Source organism: Bubalus kerabau, chromosome 9, assembly GCF_029407905.1.
Source record: "Bubalus kerabau isolate K-KA32 ecotype Philippines breed swamp buffalo chromosome 9, PCC_UOA_SB_1v2, whole genome shotgun sequence".
NCBI lineage: Eukaryota > Metazoa > Chordata > Mammalia > Artiodactyla > Bovidae > Bubalus > Bubalus kerabau.
Window position 1 is genome coordinate 102,014,107 of NC_073632.1, and position 23,215 is coordinate 102,037,321.

General features: G+C 42.3%; 1 protein-coding gene across 3 annotated transcripts in view; it reads left to right on the forward strand.

Moving 5' to 3' along the window:
• Positions 1-23,215, forward strand: part of ARID1B (AT-rich interaction domain 1B) — a 435,546-nt gene that overhangs the window by 354,812 nt on the left and 57,519 nt on the right. For 2 of the 3 annotated variants that reach the window (XM_055536065.1, XM_055536067.1), the window contains 3 exons: positions 480-659; positions 13,746-14,073; positions 15,739-15,867. In XM_055536065.1, coding sequence (XP_055392040.1) covers positions 480-659; positions 13,746-14,073; positions 15,739-15,867 — 637 coding nt within the window. The remainder of the gene's footprint in view (positions 1-479; positions 660-13,745; positions 14,074-15,738; positions 15,868-23,215) is intronic. The other variant, XM_055536066.1, reaches the window with a different exon arrangement.

Sequence of the window (23,215 nt, forward strand, 5' to 3'; positions counted from 1 at the left end):
GGTAAGTCTCAGCACTGCAGGAGTCAAGGTGAGCAGCTGTGGCTCCAGGAGGTCAGAGGGAAAAAGAGAGTTCTATGCAGAGGAGAGCTGGGTGCTGTCCTGGGCTTGAGAGAGGGCTGGGATGTTTGAATGGCAACACGCAGCCCTGAGATCCAGAATTGAGCCAAGGCTCTGAGGGATGCACACACTATGTCCAGCCTGGCAAGAATGGATGTTAGGAGAGGTTAAGGTTACTTGCCTGTTATCCCTCTTCTCCTTTCCCTAGTTTAAGTGTTAAATCCGTAGTGTTCCTAGGAACCCTAATGAGAGACTCGGGTAGCCCCCTGGGCCCTCTCGCATCATCGACACTGGGTTGAGATGTCTTTCAGTGTTGCGTAGGGGAGTCCCATAACCCTGATGTTCTCCCGTCCACCTTGCACACAATTCCATGTCCACTTCTGTCACCTGCATTTATATATTTACATTTATTTCTCACTTAGGTTTTATGGCAGGCACACAAAGAAACCCTCAGATGTCTCAATATGGACCTCAGCAGACAGGACCATCCATGTCGCCTCATCCTTCTCCTGGAGGCCAGATGCACCCTGGAATCAGTAGCTTTCAGCAGAGTAACTCAAGTGGAACTTACGGTCCACAGATGAGCCAGTATGGACCACAAGGTAAAGAAAAGTTTCTCCAGAATGCACTCAGTAGGTTGTAGAAATTTTGTTACTATGTGAGTCCTTTCAAGACCTCAATGTTATAAACATCTCTTAAGATCCCATTGTTACCTGACAGATCTGTGAGGTTAATGCAAACCACAGCCCTTTGGTTTCCCATAGTGATGGGAAGAATAATTATAGCAACTATTCATTAAGCATTCATGCATCAGACACTCTGGTAAGTGCTCTTCATACATGTGTTATTAATAATGAAGGAGTGAACCCTTGTTTCTGTGATGTAGCTGTAAATGCTTATTGAGAAAGCAGCACAGGCCTTGACCTCAAGAAGTTTGATTCAAAACTTAGGTTATTCTGTTGAGTCCTGATTCTGCCCCTCCCTCTCTGTAATTACCTTTGTAACAATGTGCTCCCTACTCAGAAGGATTGCATCCTATTACTTTTCCTCCTAATCTGTCCCCAAAGTGCTCTCTCAGGTAAATAATAGTTCTAATTTTCACAGTCATTGCCAGTTTTACTCTTAGAAGACAGGACAAAGCCTGAAATGGACATGTCTTTCAAAAAGGAAGATAAGGCATGAGTAGAAAAACAAGTGGAACCATGCCCAAAATGCCCCATTTACATTCTGCCTTCCTGGACATTGATGTCTGTTTTGTCTTACATGTGCAGAATCCTTTCAGCAAGGTTTTTAACCTGATACATATTTTTTTCTAAGTCACTTGTAGCAATACGGCATTTGAATTTAGCACCTTTATATTTTGTTTATTTAAATTAGACATTAATGGATAATTTAGAATGAGCTAATCTGGCACAATTCCCAGAGTCTCCTCACTTCTGAAAATACCAGGAATGTTCCAAGTGAAGGCAGTGCCTCTAGGACACTAGTACAACATTCACCGCGCCTCCACAGCCAAACCAGGCCCCTGACTCACTAAAGCGGTAATGTTTCTCCCATCCAAGTACTAGCCAGCCCGACCCTGCTTAGCTTCCGAGATCGGATGCGTTCAGGGTGGTATGGCCATAGACAAGCCTTAATATTTCTTAGACTGTCCATCTGGAAAACGTGCTGTGCTGATGCCCTTCGAGCCTCTGCAGCCACAGAAGTACCTGCAAGGCCAGACGATTCTTTAAGGAGGAGGCCAGGTGCCATCTCAGCTTTTTACCTGGTATTTCTCAGGAAAGCTGTCCTTACCTCACAGTTTGAAAATTCTCTTGTTTTCTGAAGATCTCTTTCTGAAGGATTTTAAACACCCTCAGTACTATCAGTGTAGCACCATCACCTCACCTTATGTTGCCCTGTTATTTTGTATTCCAACTATTTGTGTTGTTGGGAAACTGTATTAGAACACCCAAAACAAATGTTTCCCATGGCCCTTTCTGCCTCTGTCCATGAGCATGTAGTGAGAGTGATATAAACGTGGGTTTGACTTGATTCCCTACCTGCCATGCCATCAGTAGATTCTGTGTTATTAATTCCTATAAAAGCTCTAGGAATTTAAGGTCCTGGTTGACAGCCAGGGTCTGCCTAGTTCCCCATCAGCCAAGATAGTTGTGACATGTAGCAGTTTGTTGCTGAGCTAGGGCAGGACGTGCCAACTCAGCTGCGAGAGTGCCTGCTTGCCCTCTGTGCCACTCAGTGGGCATCTTCAAAACTGGGGGGACTTTGACGATCTGGAAAGGACAAAAACTATAGTGAAAATTGGGAAAGCAGCTTATAAGTTGTGACACGCACAGAATATGTGAACTTTTACTTAGAATGTAACTGGAGACAAGGCCAGGGCCTTATTCTCAGAGTTAGGGGTGGCTAGGGCCTGGGACTTACCAATGCCATTCCAAGGGTTTCATGTATATAATCTTGAAAACTGGCCACTCTACTCTGAAATACTCTTGCAATCTTACCCTCTGCTGCTCTCAAATAAGGGAAGGTGGGAAGGCAGAGCCTTGGACTATCTGATGAGTCTTGTGTGAATGGCTAATAAAGCGCTCATACTTTAGGAGTTAGCTAATAACACAGAAGGTAATTTCCATAAAATGGGTTTATCCTCTGAATAAAACCCTCAGTTTTCTGGAATCGTTGAATAGTAAGATTCTTAATTTAATAGCACTGCTCCTGTGAGAGTTCTCACCCAACCTTGTATGCCTTTGGAAAATTGCTTACTCTCCGGGGTTTACTTTTTCTATAGAAAATGAGAAAATTAGATTGTGTTACCTTGAAAGTTGCTTCTAATTCTAATGTTCTGAGTCTAAATTTTGCTTTGACTCCAGCACCTTTTTACATTAATGTGGCCCACTGGATCCACTGCACAACAGTTTGGATATATAGTCAAGATGGTTGTTGTTTGGGAATTTTTTGAGGTATGAATACTAAGTTTAGGTTGGACAGTTTAAACTAAGGCTGACAGTTTCCACATGTGGCATGTTCTAACTTTGCGCCCTAGGCAGTGTTCTTCCAGGTGGCATCTCCGGCATACTCTGTGCTCCCCCCACCCCCTGGGCTTCTTGACTGGCTCCCGAAGCGTGGACTGAAAAATCCATTTTCTGGTGCTCTCGGTTCAAATCAGAATTGTTTGCTTTCCTCCTTGTATTCCCCCTGTCCTCACCGAACAAATGACAGGAAATGACAATTATAACTTGTATTACTCAATCCAAGAAATATTCTTACCTTTACCTTTCTCTCTTGATTGATCCTTTTAAACAGAGACCCAAATGAAGTATTTTTTTTTCTTTCTCTTGATTAACTACTCAAATTATTAGTAGAATATTCAGCTTCCATCTTTGTTACAGGTTTTGATGTCTGGAAAGAATCAGTTGTGCAGAGATCCACAGAGTTGTCGTTATATCTTCTCTGTTTCTAGCTAGATGGCTTTCTTCTGTGTTAATGTTTTTAAGAGATCTCGGGGGAAGATACTTTACAGTCTCTTTTTGCTAAACCTTTTTGTTGTCAGGAATAGCTTCTTCAAAATTATTAGTAACAGCAGCCAACATTTATTAAACACTACTGAGTCCTGGACTTGGTGTTTTTCATATATTAATTCATTTAATCCTCACAACATGCCATGTTATAGGTACCACTATTATTCCACTTGATAGACGAAGAAACTGAAGCATGCACCTCATAAACACCTTTGCCCAGGGTACACAGTGGTCATACTGGGATTCAAATTCAGGTATACTTTCCCATTTTTCTTCATTAACAGGAAACCTGTAATGTCATCCCATTTTGCAAATGAGGAGGTTAAGTAATTTACCCACAGTCCCACAGCTGGTCAGTGCAGAGCCAGGGTTCAAACCGAGAAAGACTTCAGAGGCCACTCACAGAGTGCCTGCTGTGTCATTTTGCATGACTTAGATACACTCCTTCCTGCTGGTTCCTTCAGTGAGCTGCTGGAGAGACAGAAGACAGACTATGAGCCTTCAAGAAGCTTTGGGGAATATAGGCTTGAGATACACAAAAAATACTAGAGATTAAGAAACAGATTCCTATTAAGAGGAAATTTTTTAATGTATATTAATACTATAAATTATTAAATATACAGATGGGATGAAGCCAGTCTAAATGTGCAAAAATGTTTAATTGCAGTGTATTTTATGAAATAGTGCTTTTCTACCTTCAAGCAGACACATATAAAATAACTCCCCTTACAAAGTGTTTGCAAGTAGAGAGGGCCAGAGAGACTTGGCTGTAATAAATAAAAAGGAATTCTTTAATTGCTGTGTTAATTATTAATAAATGAATTTGTATGTGGAAAAGGGAGCCGAAATCCATTTCATCTTCATAGCCTTTCTATTTCCTAAGGACAGACACTTTCTTGTTCGTATGTTCTCTAGGAACAGTGTCTGTCACAGACTGTCCACAGATATTTTTAGCATATTTGTCACTAATTGCAAAAAGTGAGGGCCTAGCCTTAGTTGTGGAAGGAATTAAGAGTATTTTCTTGGGCAGCTGATAGGAGTTCTGAGCCATGATTCCCCGCTAGGTGTCACTCCCTGTGTGAGTGTCTGGGGCCCCCATGTACAGCTATAGACATTGCACACCAACTCAGCCTTGGTTTTATGCCTTAATTTGTATAGTTGTCTTAGGAAGCAGGGAGCTTAGAAGAAGATGAATCTGACTAGCCTTTATTCCTAAAGTACTTTGTCAGAGGTGCTTTTCAGAAGGGTTTAGAAATTCCCTCTAAAATAAATCAGATCCCAGTGGAACTCTTCCTTCTCCTTCATTCATTAAAAGTCGGCAATGGCAAACTTTAAATGATACCTAGTTGAAATGAATGCAGCTCCAAAATAGTGAATTGCACATTAATAATCTTACAAGTGTTTCAAGTCAAGAGGAAGAACATATAAATGTCAACCAGTTGGCAGCCCACCAGCTACTGCAGAGAGCCTTTTAGGCCATGGCAGCCTTGGGGTCACCACAACCCACAATTTTAGTCCCCACTCTTGCTCTTAAATTAAGCTGAATTCAGCCTCTCTTCTACAGAAGTGAGATGTGTCTGCCACATGGATTTATTCCCTCCCCCCACCCCCGTGGACAGTGCTGCTAATTGGAGATCTTGTTCTTTGGCTTTCCAGAGGCTGGTTTGTGTGCAGGTCAGTCCTGCATCAGTTTCACTCATTTCTCTCCTGAAACAGGTTACAGTGCTCTTGATCATTTACTTCATCCTGTTACGTTAACTTGATTTTTTCGTTAAATGGACAGTGCTAGGGATAAGTATTAATTCCATAGTCTGTAAGGCTTTGTTCAAAAATTTCTAAATCTTTATCTTGCTCATAGTAGGAAAAAACAAATTGTAGCAGATCATATTATAACCAAAGGTGATTAATGGCCTCATCTTTTGATGCTCAAATTTAGCCTTCAAGTTATAAGGTTTAAGCTTGAATTTTTCTTAGCCGACTGATAATCATTTTGACTTGACAAAAACCTGAGAATTAGGCAAGAAGTAAGGAAAATTTAAAGTACAAATCAACTTCACAGTAAGAAAGAAAAAACATACAGCAACATGAATTTTGACTAGTGTGAAGATAATTATTTCACTTTACTTATTAAAATCAACAGCACCTGGGGTGCCAGTGTCCCCTCCCCTCGCGGTCATCCTGTGAACTTGGACCGCCGGCCTGGATCAGAACAGTTGATGGCGGTGTAGAAACGCAGGATGTGGACAGGCTGCTTGACTTACGTCTCAGCAAGCTGCCTTTTCCTGAGGCTCACAGCTCTGCCATTTTTTTAATTGCTTGTTTTAAAAGAAATGACTAGTGTTCAATTCTGTAAGCGTTGGCACCACCGGTCCTTTCTGAAGGCTTCCTGCACCTGCCGTCAGGTGAAGCAGATCAGAGCCCTCCCTGCAGGGAGCGCTGTTCCCCCGCCATCCGCGGGTGTGCACAGGGCGCAGCAGCTCTGAGCCCAGGGAGGACGCAGGTGCTCAGGCACCTGTGACCACAGTGACTCTGAGAACCCTTCCTTCCTTACCATAGGGCTTTTACTGTTTTATGCCGAATTTGGCTACTGAATTAAGATAATTTTACATTTTTTTAGGTCAGTAGTTACTTTTTCTTATGCTTTACTCTGAAATAGATTTGAATATCTGTGCATATTGAAAGTAAAAGGAGACTCATGATACAATATACAGTAAAAAAGAATTTTGCTAGTGGAAAGTTATCTTATTAACATTGGAGCAGCTTCTGTCTGTTCCTCGACAGATTCTAATCATTGTTAGCGTCCAACAATAGTTACTGTGGATATTTTTTCCCCACAGCAACCACAGGAGATAGAGAGTTTTATATTATACCCTTTGTGCAGATGAGGAAACTGAACATCGTGGTGACCAGTGTCTTTGTGAAGGTCACACACAGGCAAACGTTTATGCCCCTGCTCCTTGAGAACCTGTGCTCCTCTCTTCTCTCCTTGCTCTGAAGTCAGAACCAGCATCCGACTTGCCCATATGTTCCTGGGCCTGGGTGTATGTCAGCCTTGATGGTGGTGGTGGAGAGGCGCCGACATGCCACACAGCTCCCTCTCCACGGCACCTCTCCTCAGTCACCCTCTCAGGGGAGCCTGCCCTTTCCACACTGTCCAAGCTCTCCCTGCTTGGCACTGCATGGCATGGTCTAGATTTATCTATTGACCTATCTCCTGCCACCAGAGTGGAAGCTCTCTGCCTTTGCTCACTACTGCATCATCAGCAATGAGCACGGAGCGGGCACAAAAGAGGCTCTTAAAAACTATTTCCTGAATGGATGGAGACAGTATTCCAGAGATTCAGATCCAGTGCTCCCTCTTGATGCTGCTTTGATGCTTGATGCTTCTTAGGTTGACTACTCAATGCTTAAGAATTATCTTTGGGAGACGGCACTAAGGATTGTTGTTGTCTATTTCTCTCTGTGCTTTTATATTTTCTGTATTGAGCTTGCATCACTGTATAATTACATTTTAAAGGAGTTAATTTTTATAACATAATGGGAGAAAGCTACCAAAAGTGAAACATTCAAGTCATACTGTAAGGTAATGAATCTTTCCATTTCTTTTACAAGCTTTATATAATACTGTATTGCTTTTGCATTTCGAATACTTTTTAAAATGCATGTTGACCTGGGAAAAAATGTGGTGCCTCATCTATCAGTTCAAAAGATAAATTATCTCAATTTTCACAAATAGTAGGGTTTACTGCAACTTGGGGTAAGTGCACTTTCATGTTGAATCTGTGGTCTTCTTAGCTACTCAGTTTCTGTCCTAAATCTGTGCCTGAAAGCATAGCACCATGTGATCATTCTGATTAGAAAAGTAGCATTGGAAGAAGATTTTTGAAATACAACTTTTTTACACAGCAAATATCTTATTTAGATGAAAAATGCTCTCAAAATCATTTGTCATTAGGAAAATGAAAATTAAAGCCACAACAGTATCCACAACACAGCTACTGGAATGGCTGATATTTTTTAAAAATTTGCAATATCAAGGATGTACAGTAGAGCACTTGGAACTCTCATATGTATCGTAGTAGAGTTTCTTACAAAGTTAAAAATGCACTTAATGTACAAAGTAGCAGTCATCCCTAGAGTTTACCAAGAGAGATGAAACATATCCACTGGGAGACCTGTGTGCAAATGTCAGCAGCTTCAGTCACGATTGCCAGAAACAGGGACAGCCCACATGTCCCCAGAAAATGGAATACTGCTCGGCAGCAGAAGGGAGCAAACTCCTGATATGCACAGCATTATGGGTGAATTTCAGAAGCACAATACCGAGTGAAAGGAGCTAGACCCATGGGGTATTGTATGAGTCACTTTACATGACATCCTGGGGAAAGCAACACTGTAGGAACAGAAATCAGACCAGTGGCTGCCAGGGCTGGGGACAAGATTGACCACCAGACGGCAACTCTTTGTCCTGATAGAAATATCCTCGCCATGTCTTAGCTGTGCTGGTGGTCATAGGGCATGTATGCATGCTAATGCATAGAAATTCTACCTCAATAAACATGACAGATGTAGTAGTAAATGTGTGTAGTAGATAACCATAAAAAGTGCTGATTTAAACCTAATTCACAAATGTGTTCATCATAATATATAGCTAATTATTCATTTTTCTCAAGTGTCTGTTCTGTGATTTGTGCACCATTTTACCCTCCACAGCAAAGGGAAATAATATAGGACCTTGCATGCAGTACTTGTTCCTAAGTCATTGTTGGATGGTTGAAACCAAGAAGCAAAATAAGTGGAAACATTTAATAATTCCATAGAAGCCGTAACCTTGGAATATTAATATTAACTAGCAAATTTTAAAATTGCGGAGTCAGGTATAGAATTATTTGTGATCCTCCTAAAATAATGCTGGGGGTGTGAATAGAGTGTAGCTCCTGCTTCCGTTATCTGGTGCTTGAATACAGCTCCCGGTAAGTTAAAATCTGAATTCATTTGGTGACCAATTTTCCAAAGCTGGTGTGCCAAGATGAACCCACTTGAAAACTGTGGGCTCTTGGACTTGGCTGCAAGGCCTGTCCAGCTGAGGTGGGCTGGCCTAGCATCTGCTGCCTTCATTGTGCTTAATGCTGGACCCATCTGTTTTCTGTCAGAGCCAGTGCCAACAAATTACTAATCTATTAGAGAAACATGGAAATAAGATTGCACTCCTCATTCCTGGCTTTTCCTCTCATATTTTGCTTGGCTTACATATTTGGTTTTTATTTATTTTGGGGAGAAAGATACATTATTGAGTAGGCAAAGTGAGGGGGGTGTGAATCATTTTTTACTCCTACACATTTTTAAAAGATTATGGAAAAAAGATTGTATTAGTGATTATTGATAATATTATTGTTGATGATCATGGTGATAGCTATAATTTATTAGGTAATTCTATGCTTGGCACTGTACTAGTCACTTTCTGCCTATTGCCTGTTAATATTGTTACTTTATCTGTCAAAACTCATGTTCCAAGAGGTTAAATAAGTTGTCCAAGGTCGTTCCCCTAGAAAGTGTCAGAACCCAGTATCAAATCCAGTTTCTATAGCCTGTGCTTTGTCTGTTGCTGCCTCTTAAGCCGTTTAAAGCCTTTAGAAACCATTTTTATCCAGGCATGTGAGTTTAATGAGGAAAGTCTTTTAAGTTTCAAGGAGAAGGAAAGGGAACTTTGTATTTCTTCCACCAAACAGAGGCCTCTATAATTAGAACATACTCTCTTGACATGTGCTTTTGAGTGCCAGTTTGTGAAATCAGCCCAACTGATTGAGGGAAAATAAGACTAGGAGCCCAGCTTTCAATGGGCCTTTCTAAGCACGAGTGCACGCATGCGTGTGGGTGTGTGTGGTGGTTGTGCTCTGATGCATATTCTCCCGGATTGCAGAACGCTTCCTGCTGTGCAATGAAGACCAGCTGTGGAACTGAGCAATGCTACTGAAACAGAGCTCTTCTCTTCTTATCACATAAAATGAATGAGAAAGATAGAAGACGGGGACAGGGGTACTGAACATCTCAGGTGTTTTCCTTTGTGGTTACTAAAATACAGCCCCTGATTGGCAGTTAAACCCAAGGTGCAGGAACCCAGAGGGACAATATTTCTCTGTTCCAAGTATGAGCAGCATTCTGCTTCAACTGTTAAGCAGGATTTAGCAAAACCAAGGACCTTCCTCTTATATCAAGTGCATTATGGGCTTAGTCTGCAATAACCATGTAAATGCTTGTTTTCTGAAACAAGATTAAAAGTGTCATTGCATTTCCTTCGAAAGCAAAGGGTACATATGTTTTCACTGAATAAAGTTTCTTACCAAATAAGTTACTTACCAAGTGTTGAGGGAGGGAGAGTGGAAACTAGCTACAGAGGAACAGGAAGAATATGTGGATTAATTTCATTTGCGTTCAAGCTACAAATGAGTTTATTTTTAATAAAAGCAAGAGCCAGGGAAGAGCACTGTATCTCACTGATGTTATCAGACAGTCTGGAGGGAAGGGCTGAGAGAGGACAGGGTGGCGAGGGGTAAGCCTTCATCCTGCCACAGAGCAGAGTTCTGAGGACTGTGCTCTGGGAAAGCACAGGAAGAGGGGAACACAGCATCTTGTCTACTGCTCTGTGACCCACCCCCATCCAGTGTGAGCATAAGGCGCCCTTTCCTCTGAGATGGTGCCATGGGAAAGTAGATGGGAATCTTCCATGTGGTCCCGTGGGACACATGAGCAGCTTCAGAGCAGCCTCAGAACTTTTTATAAAGAACTTAAAAATTGATAAACAGTGAATGTTTGTTTACCTTTTGTGTTATGTAAGTGGCTCAGTCATGTCCGACTCTTTGCGACCCCGTGGACCCACCAGGCTCCTCTGTCCATGGAATTCTCCAGGCAAGAATACTGGAGTGGGTTGCCATTCTGTTCTCCAGGGGATTTTCCCAACCCAGGGATCTAACCCAGGTCTCCAGATAGATTCTTTACCATCTGAATCACCAGTGTTTACTTACAAACAATATCAGGTTGATTATTTCTGCAGTGGCAGGGTATCTTCTTGAAAATACGGTTTATAGTTGAGGTGCTGCTGTAAAACACTGACTTGCATGCAACTCAGGGGCACCTGATGTGATTTGTATTGAAGTTCTGCTGTCCCTTCTCCCTTTGACTTTCCTGCCCATTCCATCTCCTCAGATGGCCAGTGCCTTGCTCTGTTGTTCCTCTCCAGCCCTTGGACTTCCAGGAATACCCAGGGGAAAGTAGCTGCCACCTTTAACAGGTCACTTTCTGTGCTGATGGAGCACTTTCTTAAGGAGCTTGTCCCAAGACTGGTCTGTCACAGGGCTCAGCAGCCTGTGGCCACTCTGGCCAGCCACTGTGTTTGTAAATAAAGTTTTATTGGAACACAGATGCTCTGATTTATGTGTGTGTCACCTCTGGCCACATCAAGGCGGCAATGGCGGTTTAGTTTTGACAGAGATCATCCAGCCCACAAAGCCTAAAATACTCTTCAGCGAGTAATACACTTCATGGACAGCCATGTGAGAGAGTCCACGGGCAGCACCTAACAAAGAGCTGACATCAGTCACTGTTGAAAACTCTGGGCTTCTTACAGATTTGTAGGTGCCCTTAAGAAAACCTGCTTTCACGATTGGGACCATGCTGTAAAGTCGGTGCGGTTTTCTGTTAAGTATTTGAGAGGCCATTTGGGTGCAGCTAGCGGAATAGGGTATTCAGACCACGGCTTTGAGGCCTGTTAGCCACATGACCTTGGGTCAGGTCACTCTGCATATCGCCTCAGGCTCCTCCTCCCTGAAGTGAGGACGCCAGTGACTGGGCTCTCTTAAGTTTGACATAAGGATGAGAGGAGGTAATGCAAAGAACTTGGAGCTGAGGTTAGCACACAGGAAACATGAATTGCTGGCTTTTATTGTTGTTGCTGATCTAACCCAGTTTCTGCTGGAAAAAGCTGAAGAAGCCCCTCCTCACCTTCAGAATACGCTCCAGGCTGGGAGGCCTGGTGAGCGCCCCCCCCACCGCCCCCCACAGTCGCGCCAGCTCAGCGGCGCCTTGCTCTCAAGTTCGCTCTTGCTGTCAGCGCTGTTGTTCACTGCCTCACCCACAGGGGCTCTCTGTCCTCTTCTGCGTTATTCTCATCCCACCAACCACTTCTGTACCCGTATTTGAGACACTTTACACATATTACATCATTTAATCCTAACAGCAACTCTTCAAGTAGACCGAAATAAAGAGGATCCTCTTTTTTAAAAGAAAGAGAATGAAACCAAGAAAAATTAAAACAACTTACCTAAGATCCATGGTTGGTATATTCACAGAGTTTTCACTCAGCCCCAGTTCTCCCAGATCCCAGAGCCTGCCCCACACGGATTCTTGGGTCAAGACCCAACATGGTTTTTCAAAGACCTTCACTCAGCGCCGCCCCCCTCCACAGATGACCCCCTGTATCCCTACCCTACAAGGACTTACTCTTCTTTCTCTTACACGTTTTACAGTGCATTATCTTTTCTGTTTTTGCTTTTGTATTTTTTTTTGTCTTTCCCCTGCTGCTTCACCTTGTGTATACACACACACACACACACACACACACACTCTCACACTCACACTCTTATGCTGTGAACTTGAGTATAGGAATTGCATTGTATTTAACCTTACATCCCTTGTGCCTAGAACAGTTACGTTATGTAGATGAGATTCTTCCAGGAAGTGGTAAGGACAGATGGAGAAACACTAATCCATACTCTCCAAACCCTTCTCCTTTTACATATGTTTCATTTCCACAGTCACTTATTGGGAGGTAGCATATTTTATTGGTTAATTACATTGGTTCCATAATCATTTGGCTTGAGCTTGAATCCTAACCTACTAGCTCTTGATTTTCTTCTTTTGTCAATACGGTCATGGTCGTGTCCATATTTCATATAGTTATTGGAGGAATGAATGAAATCATAGGTGCAAAACACTTAACCTGATATCTCACACATAGTGTGTGTGGTTCAGCAGTTATTGTTATCTAAGTGGCATTATACATGCCTTCAATTTACTTGACTGTAATTTATGTACCCTCAACCAAAATAAAAGGTGTGGAAGGAGAGAGAAAACAAAACTATTGAACTAGTCCAGGCCATCTACTCCAGGAGGATGTGCCCCATGTGAGCAGAGATGGGGGGTGACATTGCAGACGTTTATCTCAGTCTCAGACCCCGCCTGCTTCCTGTAGTGCCACCACCCTGCTTTGCTGAGTGCCATGCTTGTGCTTAAAACTTACTTATAAGACATGGTGCCGGGTACAACCCAACCACTTTATCTGGTGCTCAAGCCAAAAAGAAAAAATGTCTCTAGACACCAGAGAAATGCCGACTGGGTTGGACTAATTGTAGGTTTCCACATGACCCCTCCTGTGGGGTTTTGAAGGCTAATTTTGATCATATGTGCATGTTTCCTTACACCTTCTGAACACTTTATTGTCATGTGATAGTGGAGAAGGCAATGGCACCCCACTCGAGTACTCTTGCCTCGCAAATCCCATGGACGGAGGAGCCTGGTAGGCTGCAGTCCATGGGGTTGTGAAGAGTCTGACACGACTGAGCGACTTCACTTTCACTTTTCACTTTCATGCATTGAAGAAGGAAATGGCAACCCACTCCTGTGTTCTTGCCTGGAGAATCCCAGGGACGGGGGAGCCTGGTGGGCTGCTGTCTATGGGGTGGCACAGAGTCGGACACGACTGAAGCCACTTAGCAGCAGCAGCAGTGATGTACTGGTGCAATCTCAGATTGGAGTACACCTAGGGACTGGGGGCTAAAATAATTATTTTGCTTGAATTTTGATAATAGCATGAGGTGTTGAATGAGCTGAAGCACCACTCAGCACTCCGTCTGTATCTGTGCAGAGATGGTTTCAGAGGTCAGCCTGGATTTCTCTCCATGTTTCAGTGTCCTGTGTGGCTCTTTGCCTTTGGAATGTACAGAGATCATGTGTTTTGAGACATCCAACCTCATCAGCACCAAAGGGGAAGGGTTAATGAGGATAATGACTAATATTCTGTGTTGATCACATCGTTGGACCAAAAGTACTTCCAGTGAATGTTTTCACAAGTTCAGATATTAAGAACAAGGCTCTAATTTGTGTTTGATTTTTGTTTAGGTAACTACTCCAGACCCCCAACATACAGTGGGGTGCCCAGTGCAAGCTACAGCGGCCCAGGGCCCAGCATGGGCGTCAATGCCAACAGCCAGATGCATGGACAAGGGCCAAGCCAGCCATGTGGTGCCGTGCCCCTGGGACGAGTGCCATCCGCAGGCATGCAGAACAGACCATTTCCTGGAAACATGAGCAGCATGACCCCCAGTTCTCCTGGCATGTCTCAGCAGGGGGGGCCAGGAATGGGGCCACCAATGCCAACCGTGAACCGTAAGGCACAGGAGGCAGCTGCTGCAGTGATGCAGGCCGCTGCGAACTCGGCGCAAAGCAGGTATGCCGTCGGGCGGGCAGTCTGCACAGACATGTGCACACGCGCGCGCGCGGAGCCAGAATTGGTCATCCCGTCAGTGGGGGTGGAGAGCAGCAGAGGGCCACTGTGCTTGGCCTCCCCTTTTGTGTTACATGTTCTCTATCAGAGAGGCCAGAGAAGTAAATGATAGACTGTGTTCTACAAGACATGGAGGAAGGAATCCGTCAGTTACAGGAGGTTATTTGAAATGGCTGAGAAGAGTCACTGCACCTAGCCACCCAAAGCCAGTGGTGCAGGGTGCCTCTGTGGCTCCATTTAACACAGTGAAGCTTAGGCAGGAGGGTGTAAAGCCTAGAAACTGGCCCAAATCTAAACATTCAAAAAGAATGCCTCCCTTTTTTGTTTTTAACCTCACTGTAGAAATCCTTATGAAATAGGAACTTTGTATGTGCACATATGTGTATTGTGTGTGTTTGTCTAAATGTATACGTGTGAGATTTATTGCTTCATGTTCTTATGTTGTACTTTTATTTTTCTGGGCATATGTCTCTCTCTGTCCAAACCAAAAGGCAGTTAGCAAAATAATGATTGTATTTCTGAACGTTTAAGTTGATAGAGCAAGGCTTTAGCCTCAATTATTTACTTGTTTTTAATCCTGAAAAAAGTCTTGAAGTAAATACTTGACCTGTTTTAAAATAATTGAATTAAAAGTTCATGAGGCAAAGTGACTATGTTTTAAAAGACTCAAATGAAAAAAATGTTTCAATTTTGTTTAACATATGTTAAGATGTTTAAAACAAAGGACACTGAAATATATGCAGTCCATAGGGTCGCAGAGTCAGACATGACTGAGCGACTGAACAATATGGTATCTTCAGGAGGAAAAATAGAAGATTCTCATTTTGTCAAGGTGGAATAAGAGCTTGTGTGTGTGTGTGTGTGTGTGTGTGTGTAAATGTATCCTTTTGTTACTTTTCCTCTGAAGCTGCTATTTGAGAATGTTAGGGACCCTTCCAGTCTCACTATTTGCTCTACAAAATAATAAATTTCCTTTGAGGAATCAAAATGAAAGTTAGGTTCTCTCTCTTACCCCTTCCCCCCACCTCTCTCACTCTTACCCATGTTACAGTGACTTAGAATCTTCTGAACCCCAGCACCATACCTCTGAACTGAACTTATGCAGGCTGCAGAGAGAACATTTTAATATACCTGTCTGTGAGGACTGGTTGGGCCCATCCAGTTGAAGTTCTAATTTAGGTTTAAATGAATTGTCCATTGTCACAACTTAAAAAATACACAAGTTATTTCCTTTTTAAGGAGAAAATATTTGATTGCATATGACATGAAGCCTTGAGTAGTGAGCTGGGAAGACAATAACTGTAGAGATTAAGACATAGTTGTTTGATGAAAAAGCTTTGCTGTGTTCCCTTTCTGAATCAGTTTATATATAATTTTATATAAATTAATATACAAGTATACATCCAAGCATTTTCAGTTTCTTTTTCTAATCAATAGACCATTCCAAAGTCTTGCCTTCATGTTCCGCCCATCAGATCTCTAATATGGAGTATCAGGCCACCCTCTATAAGCCACCACACCTTGGTGTGGAGATAACGTAATGGACAGGGGGATTCATACTTGTCTACAGAACAAATCCAAAGAAGCTGTTCTTCTGTTCTACTTTAGGCCACCATACATTAGGTCGCCTGCTTATCCCAGCCAGTCTGGGGCTGGCGGACGCCCCATGTTTTCTTCCCAGCACCCCAACTATGGCAACTCTCAGGCTCCCATGATGCACCAGCCTGACCAGTACGGGTAGGTAGCCACACACCCTGACTTGCTGCGGGACCTGGGCATTTGTTTAAACTGTTAATGAACATGCCATCTGGCTGCAAAAGGAACACCCAAAGCAGGAGCGTGAAAGACCTAAGAGAAGATCCATCTCAGAGGGGGTTGTCTTTTATTTTTGTTTGTTTTGGGTTTTTGTTTGTTTTGTTCTGTTTCGTTTTTTCATTCTCCCCGGCAGTACTGTGGTAGTTTGGTAGAGACCTGCATGTTGTCCCACCCACCCACCCACCCACCCCCCGATTCTGTCTCTGCATGGCTTCGGCATGGCTTCTTTCCTTCATGCCTGAGAGGGAAACAAAAACTTTTATCCGTGTAAAAGTAATGAAGTCACCTGCTCTGGCGTCATGTCCCCCACCGTTGTTGTCGTGTTGTCTAGGTGTGTTGTGCAGCACTGTATCATGACCATGTTAGTGTCATTCCTGCCACAACAGCGACCTGCTCCCACACACCCCCTGAATTCAGAGAGCAGCAGGCTCATTGACGAGAGCCCCACGCAGGAGGCAGGGCTGAGGTTATTAATAGGACTTGGGAGGGTCTAGTGACATCACTGAGCAAACATCTGTATCAAAGATTTCTATTCTTTCCTTCTCCCAAGGAGGATTAGAATATCAAAGTCACCGGGAAAATAAAACCAAATAATCCAACACAGGATTTTTTTCCCCAAACACAGTGTTGCCATGTTATTATCAGTTTCAACACAGGAATTACATACAGCAACAAAAAGTATCTCTCTTCTTTCCTGCTACAAAACTGTAATATCAGGCTGTCACTGTCTTTAGGTTAGTAAATAATCTTAAAGTATATTATTATTGTGTGTTTAAGCAAAAATATTGTTAGTGATCTTATTTAACATATAGTAATGATAAGATTATCTCGTGTAGATTGATTTGTGTTCAGGAGCTGCTTTCAGTAGAAAGATAAAACATTTTTGTAAAATAAAAAACAGGGAACAATCAACTAACTTTGTTTAAAGACTGAACTTACATAATTGTGTTTCACTACTCATTATGAATGTATGACGCAGCTTTTTAATAGCTTTATATTCTATACATCTATTAGGCAACAAGTGCAAATGATAATTTTGCCACTGAAAGTTCTAGATCCTGTAAACATGGTCCTAATTGTCACAACAAATAAAGACGTCTGTAAACATAATCCTAAAATTGAAATAAGTATGGAATGAGGTAAACACTTATTTTGGAGAAATTGCCTTTCGTCTTTTTTCCTTTCTTGTGCTACATTCAAGCTCACTTCCTGAGTTGGTAGGAAGATAAGAGGGGAGAAAAGCATTTATCATCAGCTGCTAATCCATAGGCTATGTCCTTTACCAACTCAGGAGTCCTATTTAGACCCACAAAGCTAGTTTGGCTGGGCCTTGCCAAGCCACATTAAGCAGCTGTGTAAAATGAATTTAAATGGCATGCATCAGAGTAAAATCTCTTCCACTGGGGCAGAAAATCAATGTTCGCCAACCAGCACGAGAAGATCAGATCTGCATTTCAGCCAGCAGCATCCAGATAGCTTCCTCAGAATTCAGCACCTCCTCCTTAATTAAAAATAAGGAAAAGAAAGATGTTGGCGTGAGTCTGTAAATTGTATGAAACCCACTTGGCAAAGGCTCATCCTTGCAGCCCCATTCCTATTAGCTCTGAATTTTGCCATTTGTGTTTACACTATTCTTTCTGAAAAAGAAAGTTTTATTTCTATTTTAAATCTTCCTTCCTTTGCAATAACCTGTAACCTGTTGTGCCCTCCCTTTTTTTTAAAGCAGAAGCTTGAATGTGAGAAAGCATGTGTAGTACATGTTTCAGCGCTGGTGGTTAGGAAATTTGATTTTCAGCATTGTTTTTGCTTTACCTAACACCTCCTCACAGCAAATTGTGTTTTTGCTTTTGTTTTCTTTCCTCATGGATATAGCTCTGTGAGGTTAAAGTTAGGTTGGCAACTTGAAAAAGCAGTTCGCTAAATGCCAGATTTTAGGGAAGAAATAGCTCAAATCTTTCAAAAACATAGTATTCAGAATTTGTTATAATGTCTTCTTTCTCAAGTCAGAATCCCGAAGGGCCTAGAGCCTATGAGGGAATCTGAGAAAGACAGATTAGTGATGAAGGGAGGGAGTGAGCATGAGAGAGAGAGAGTGTGTATGTGTGTGCATTTAGAGACAGAAAGCTAACTGCAAAAATGAAGGATTATGGCAATTATGCTTTAGAGTTTCTCAACTAGTTGGATATAAGATAGTTTAGAGGGAAAAAAAACAGATTTAACTAGTTTTACTATTTCCTTTCTTAAGAGTGACACTGAATAAGTTAAGGAACATATGGATGAATCAATTTTTGTCACCTTTTTAGTGAAGGACTCCCTCATTCTGATTTTCAGACAATTTACAATAGAATGTTATGAATCTTACTGTTCAGTTACTAGATTAGCTGCATAGTACTAGCCAGTAAGTTGAAATGAACAGTTTGTATGTAATATCTGTCCAGGCTACCCGCCCCCATACACACTTGATATACTTTTTACTCAGTTTTAAAACATTTCTAGATACTGTTCTGTTCTTTTGAAGCCATGAGAAGCAGACAGTAGGAAATACGAGTTGTCATACTAAAAGCCTAGTCAGAGCTGGCAGATGACGTTCATATCCATTCCAATTCTGACGGCAGTGTGTAGCATCACTTTGGAAGAATTCTGAGACATTGTCAAAGCGCCGGCGAGCCCAAGTTGGCCAGCAGTTTAGGAAAGATGTTGACTTACTGCTTGTAAAGAAGCATGTCCATGAATCCCAAGCTGTAACATAGTCCTTCACATTTGTTGAATAATTGACCTCTGTGCTTAGCACACATATACACACATGTGAAATCAATTTTCCTCAGTCATTTAGTGTGTTTTACTTTCATTCATTCCTTCTAGGTGCCACCCACCTGGTATTGTCCAACAACTGACATTTTTGCTCAGTACAGCTGATGTGTGAATTTGGATATTTCAGCATTATCCAGACTTTTTTTTTTTTCCTTAGAAATGAGCTCCAAGGAATATGCATGACTTCAGTGAATTTACAGAAGGCCTGGCAAGCCCTAGATCTTTAGGCCATGGTAGATTTTTATTCCTTGAAGTCAGCCAGCCAGAGCACCTCCTGTAGCTCAACCTTAATCAAGTCTCTAGTGTCTTGAGATGGTCTGTGTCAAAGTCCTGGCACAGAACTTTAGAGTAGTAATATTTTCATCAGAATTGATTCCAAGAGGATATAGAGATTCACTTGTACAGTAACAGAATTTTAGAGCTGGAAGGACTTTAGATGTCATCCAGTCTGTACCCCTCAGTTTTATGATGAAGGAAACCAAGACCTACAACATTACTGCCATGGTTATTTAGTTACAGGAAGGGCAAAGCAGACCCCAGGGCCAGTTTCCTGGGCCTGCTGCTCTTCCTGCTACTTAGTACTGTCTCTTTAGATATTCTTTTAAAAAAAAAAAAAAAAAAAGCTCTCTTTATTTTAGTTCTCTGTTATATCCAAAGGCAGATCTACTATTAGAAAGCAGATATTCATCAGTGTCTTACTGGTGACCCAGCTTTATGTGTCGAGGTGTGGACTACTTGTCTTCATCAGAGGCTCTGTTGTGCCTGGAAGGAAAGCAGTGCTCTGCTGCTCCCCACACAGACTCCCTGCGTGTCACAGGGAGTTTGTTTCTGGAGCCACATACTTCATGAGATGGAGTGACAGTTTACTTGGTGGCACACAGTTGGGCTTGAATTTCTATCCTTTTCACCCTTTGATTGCTGCCAATTACACTTTAACATTTTGCATTTATTCTTGAGACTGGAGTGTAGCTGTTGAAGAATTCTGAGCCATGCAAGAATAGAAACAGAAGTTGACATTTTTACGAATGCATACATTTTCATGATGCTGTTACAAGCCATATCTGTCATCCTTTTCTGTCCCTGAGAAACTCCCCAGTGGACTAACTGAATATCAGATGGAGGAAAACTCGCAGACTGCTTAGTTTTGTTTTGTTTTGTTTTAAAAAGGGAGCAAAAATGAGTCAGTTTGAAAAGTCTCATTTCTCCTGTCTAGAAGGAATTGTTATTCTGGATATCACAACCCTGAATCTGGAGACCTACATTTTAATTCTTTCTTAAGTCATACTGAAAGATCAGATAACTGAAATTTAAATGCTTTTGCTTTTAGTAAAGTAGGAGATTAGAGATTTTAATTAATACTGTTCTTCAGTCTTAGCCACTCTTTAACCAGGTGAATAAATTTCATTAAGTCTTGGTAGCTGGATCAGTAGCAACCTAACTATTGGTGTTGGCACGGCTGACTGTTCTGTGCGAGTCTCAGCAGTGGTTTCTCTGCTTGGAAATGGCACACACACACACCCAGGCGGCTTGGTGTGTCCTCGTGGGCCTCCGTAGGCGCTTATGTCTGTCTTCTGTGCATGTGCACACACGCACATGCACACACCTTCCAGCAACTATTCTTTAGTGAGGTGTATTTATCATTCATTTTCCCTGTTGCTATTTGCCAGCAAGGCACTTTTTCTCTATTATTTCCTTGAAGCCAGTGTGATGCAGTTCTGCTGATGGGCAAGGAGCCACTGATGTGGAAACATAGTAATGGAGATAGTGCATTAATGTGTCAAAGAGAAGGGGAAGAAACGTATGTGTGTCAGGCCCCAGCTATATTGGGCTTGAAGAGCTCTGAGTGATTTGTGTTAACTAAGAATTTAGCCCTTTGGATTTTGGCCAATTAGGTTTTAAAGTAATAGCTATGATCTGAAAAGCCATGTTATTGAAAGACAAAGCAAAAAGATTTCAAAGACTTAAATAGAGTTTTAATTTTTGCAATTAAATATAAGCCTTTGCTTTAACACTTAAACATGCTTTCATTTTTAGCTCCTTTTTTCTTTCAAAATTCAGAATTTGAATGAATATTACTATGTTGGTATTTTAAGATTATGATTTCAAACAAATCTTTCAGTTTCGGAATAACTATGGCAGCCATAAACTACATTTATTAATCTTCAAATTAAAAAAAAAATAGTAAAACACAGTTTTTAAAAGACCAAGATCTCATTAAAGTTTAATGAGACCCAAGGAATCAAAGTATGAAATGTTCAGCAAACCTTTTAATAGATTAGAGTCTGTGAAGTTCCTTAAATGACTGGATATTATCTAGAGAGATTTTTAAATAAAAACACACACCCTCACCCCAGTCTCACATCAGTGAGGCTTGGGAGCCTGTTTATTGTTGTAAACTGGGGGGTCCTGGTGTGGGGACCAGCACAGTTCTGGGGCCTCCGTTAGAAATTCTTGCAGCTGAAGAGCCCTAATGAAAAACACAGAGGGAGGAGACAGGACAAGCCCCAGCTCAGATGACCTGTGCTTTGTACCTTGTAGACACTGGCTGAAGACAAACCTGGACCAGATCTGGGGACACTACGTAGAATTCGGAGAGACTGATGTTTAAATAGACCTGATACCTTAACTCAGGCTTAGGCAATCTTTTGTCTCATTTTCTATCTCTGAGTATCCTCTCAGATAACAGTAGCTTCCTGATACTCTGATATTCCAAGCTCCCCTCCATACCTAGACCTGCTTTCTCAGAAGGTCTCCTGTCCGTGTCCCAGTCTGAACCTCTTACAGGGTGCCATCCTTGCTGCCTAAGCGAGCTCACAGTGGCATGTGTATTGGATTGGGCTCTTACTAACCAGATGGCTCTCCCGTCGGTGGAGCTCATGCCCCTCTTCACTCATCCAGGCAACTTGGCTTCGTGTCTGACCTCATGGGCTTCATGACATCTCTGCCTCCACATACCACATACTTACACCAGACAAACAGATTAGCATATCTGGAATCAGCACTGCAGTCCACCCTTGAAAAATTCAGCAATAGAGCCCTGTCAGTCCCAGCTATTCAGAGTTGTTCATGTGCGGCTGTTGAGTGATCGCTAATATGTCAGGTAGTACTGCTGGCCTCAGCCCCAACCTGCAGGGCTCTCAGGCTGAAACCCAGAAGTGTCAAGTGGTTGCCAGCCTGAAATCTCATAACCTCAACAGAGTTTTGGACTGAAGGCAACAGGAAGAGTTTATAAGTGATGAAGAAGATGTGATCCAGTCTGGGGCAGGGGAGGTGTCGCGGGTGACTATGTGAAGGTCATAGGTGGAGAGGAGGCTGGATTCTCTGACAGCTCAGAGCACCTCTCAGCTGGTAGCAGCGAGGCTGTGGGAGCAACTCCCTGCGGCTGTCCCGATCTTGACCTTCATTCTTATTTTGAGCTCCATTTCCATTGTACAGATTAAAATACCCAACCGTAAGGTGATGCCATTGGTAAAGAATCTGCCTCCCATTGCAGGAGATGCAAGAGACACGAATTCAATCCCTGGATTGGGAAGATCTCCTGGAATATGAATGGCAGCCCACTCCAGTGGGAATTTTTCTTGCCTGAAAAATTCCATGGGCAAGAGGAGCCTGACAGACTACAGTTCATGGAGTCACAAAGAGTCAGACATGATTGAGCACACATAAGATTTTGTCCCTTGTTAACTCTTACTGGAATGGTTTTGACTGTTAAAAACCTACCGGGAGGAACTTGCTGGATCCTGCCTCTCCTGCTTCTTTGAGCAGGTGGGACAGACATAAAGAACTATAGTTGTGCTCAGCTGCCCCTAATTTTGAATAGTGTTTCACCCAAACAAATTAAGTAACTTTGTAGTATTGATATGTTTCCTGACACCGCAGCCCTGGATAAGTGCATTCCTCCTTAGAGGCTTTTAGTGTTGCTGTAGTAAAGCATATGAAATGCGTATCTCAGGACTCAAACTCTGTTTTTCAGCCAACAGACTGATCCACTAGAGTCTAAGAAGTCTAAGCATGGTTCACTGGGGTGTAAGAAGTCTAAGAATGGTCCATTAGGGTCTAAGAAGTCTTAAGAATGGCCTGTTAGGGTCTAAAAAGTCTGAATATGCATGAGATTTGTGCCCTCTTGGTTGTTCCCTCCCAAAACGGTACACGGGTCAGCTCGTTTCCGGCTACTAATTGGCTCCTCAGTACCTGTCATGCTGGTTTGCTCCCTGTTTACGAGATTCCCGTACCTCCAAGGAGACCCATTCCTGTGTCAGCTCGCTCTCCCTTATGGCTTGTACACATGCAGGGCGTGTCTTGGTATGAGGCTGGGAACTCGTGTCACTGACAAAGAATAGTCCCCTTTATAAGTCATTGGAGATCTTGAATGGTATTATGATCTCAAGATAAACTTTCTTAAAACAAAGATCTTGAATATCATGCAGTTAGAACGGGGCACTTTTTTCTTTCTATGGGG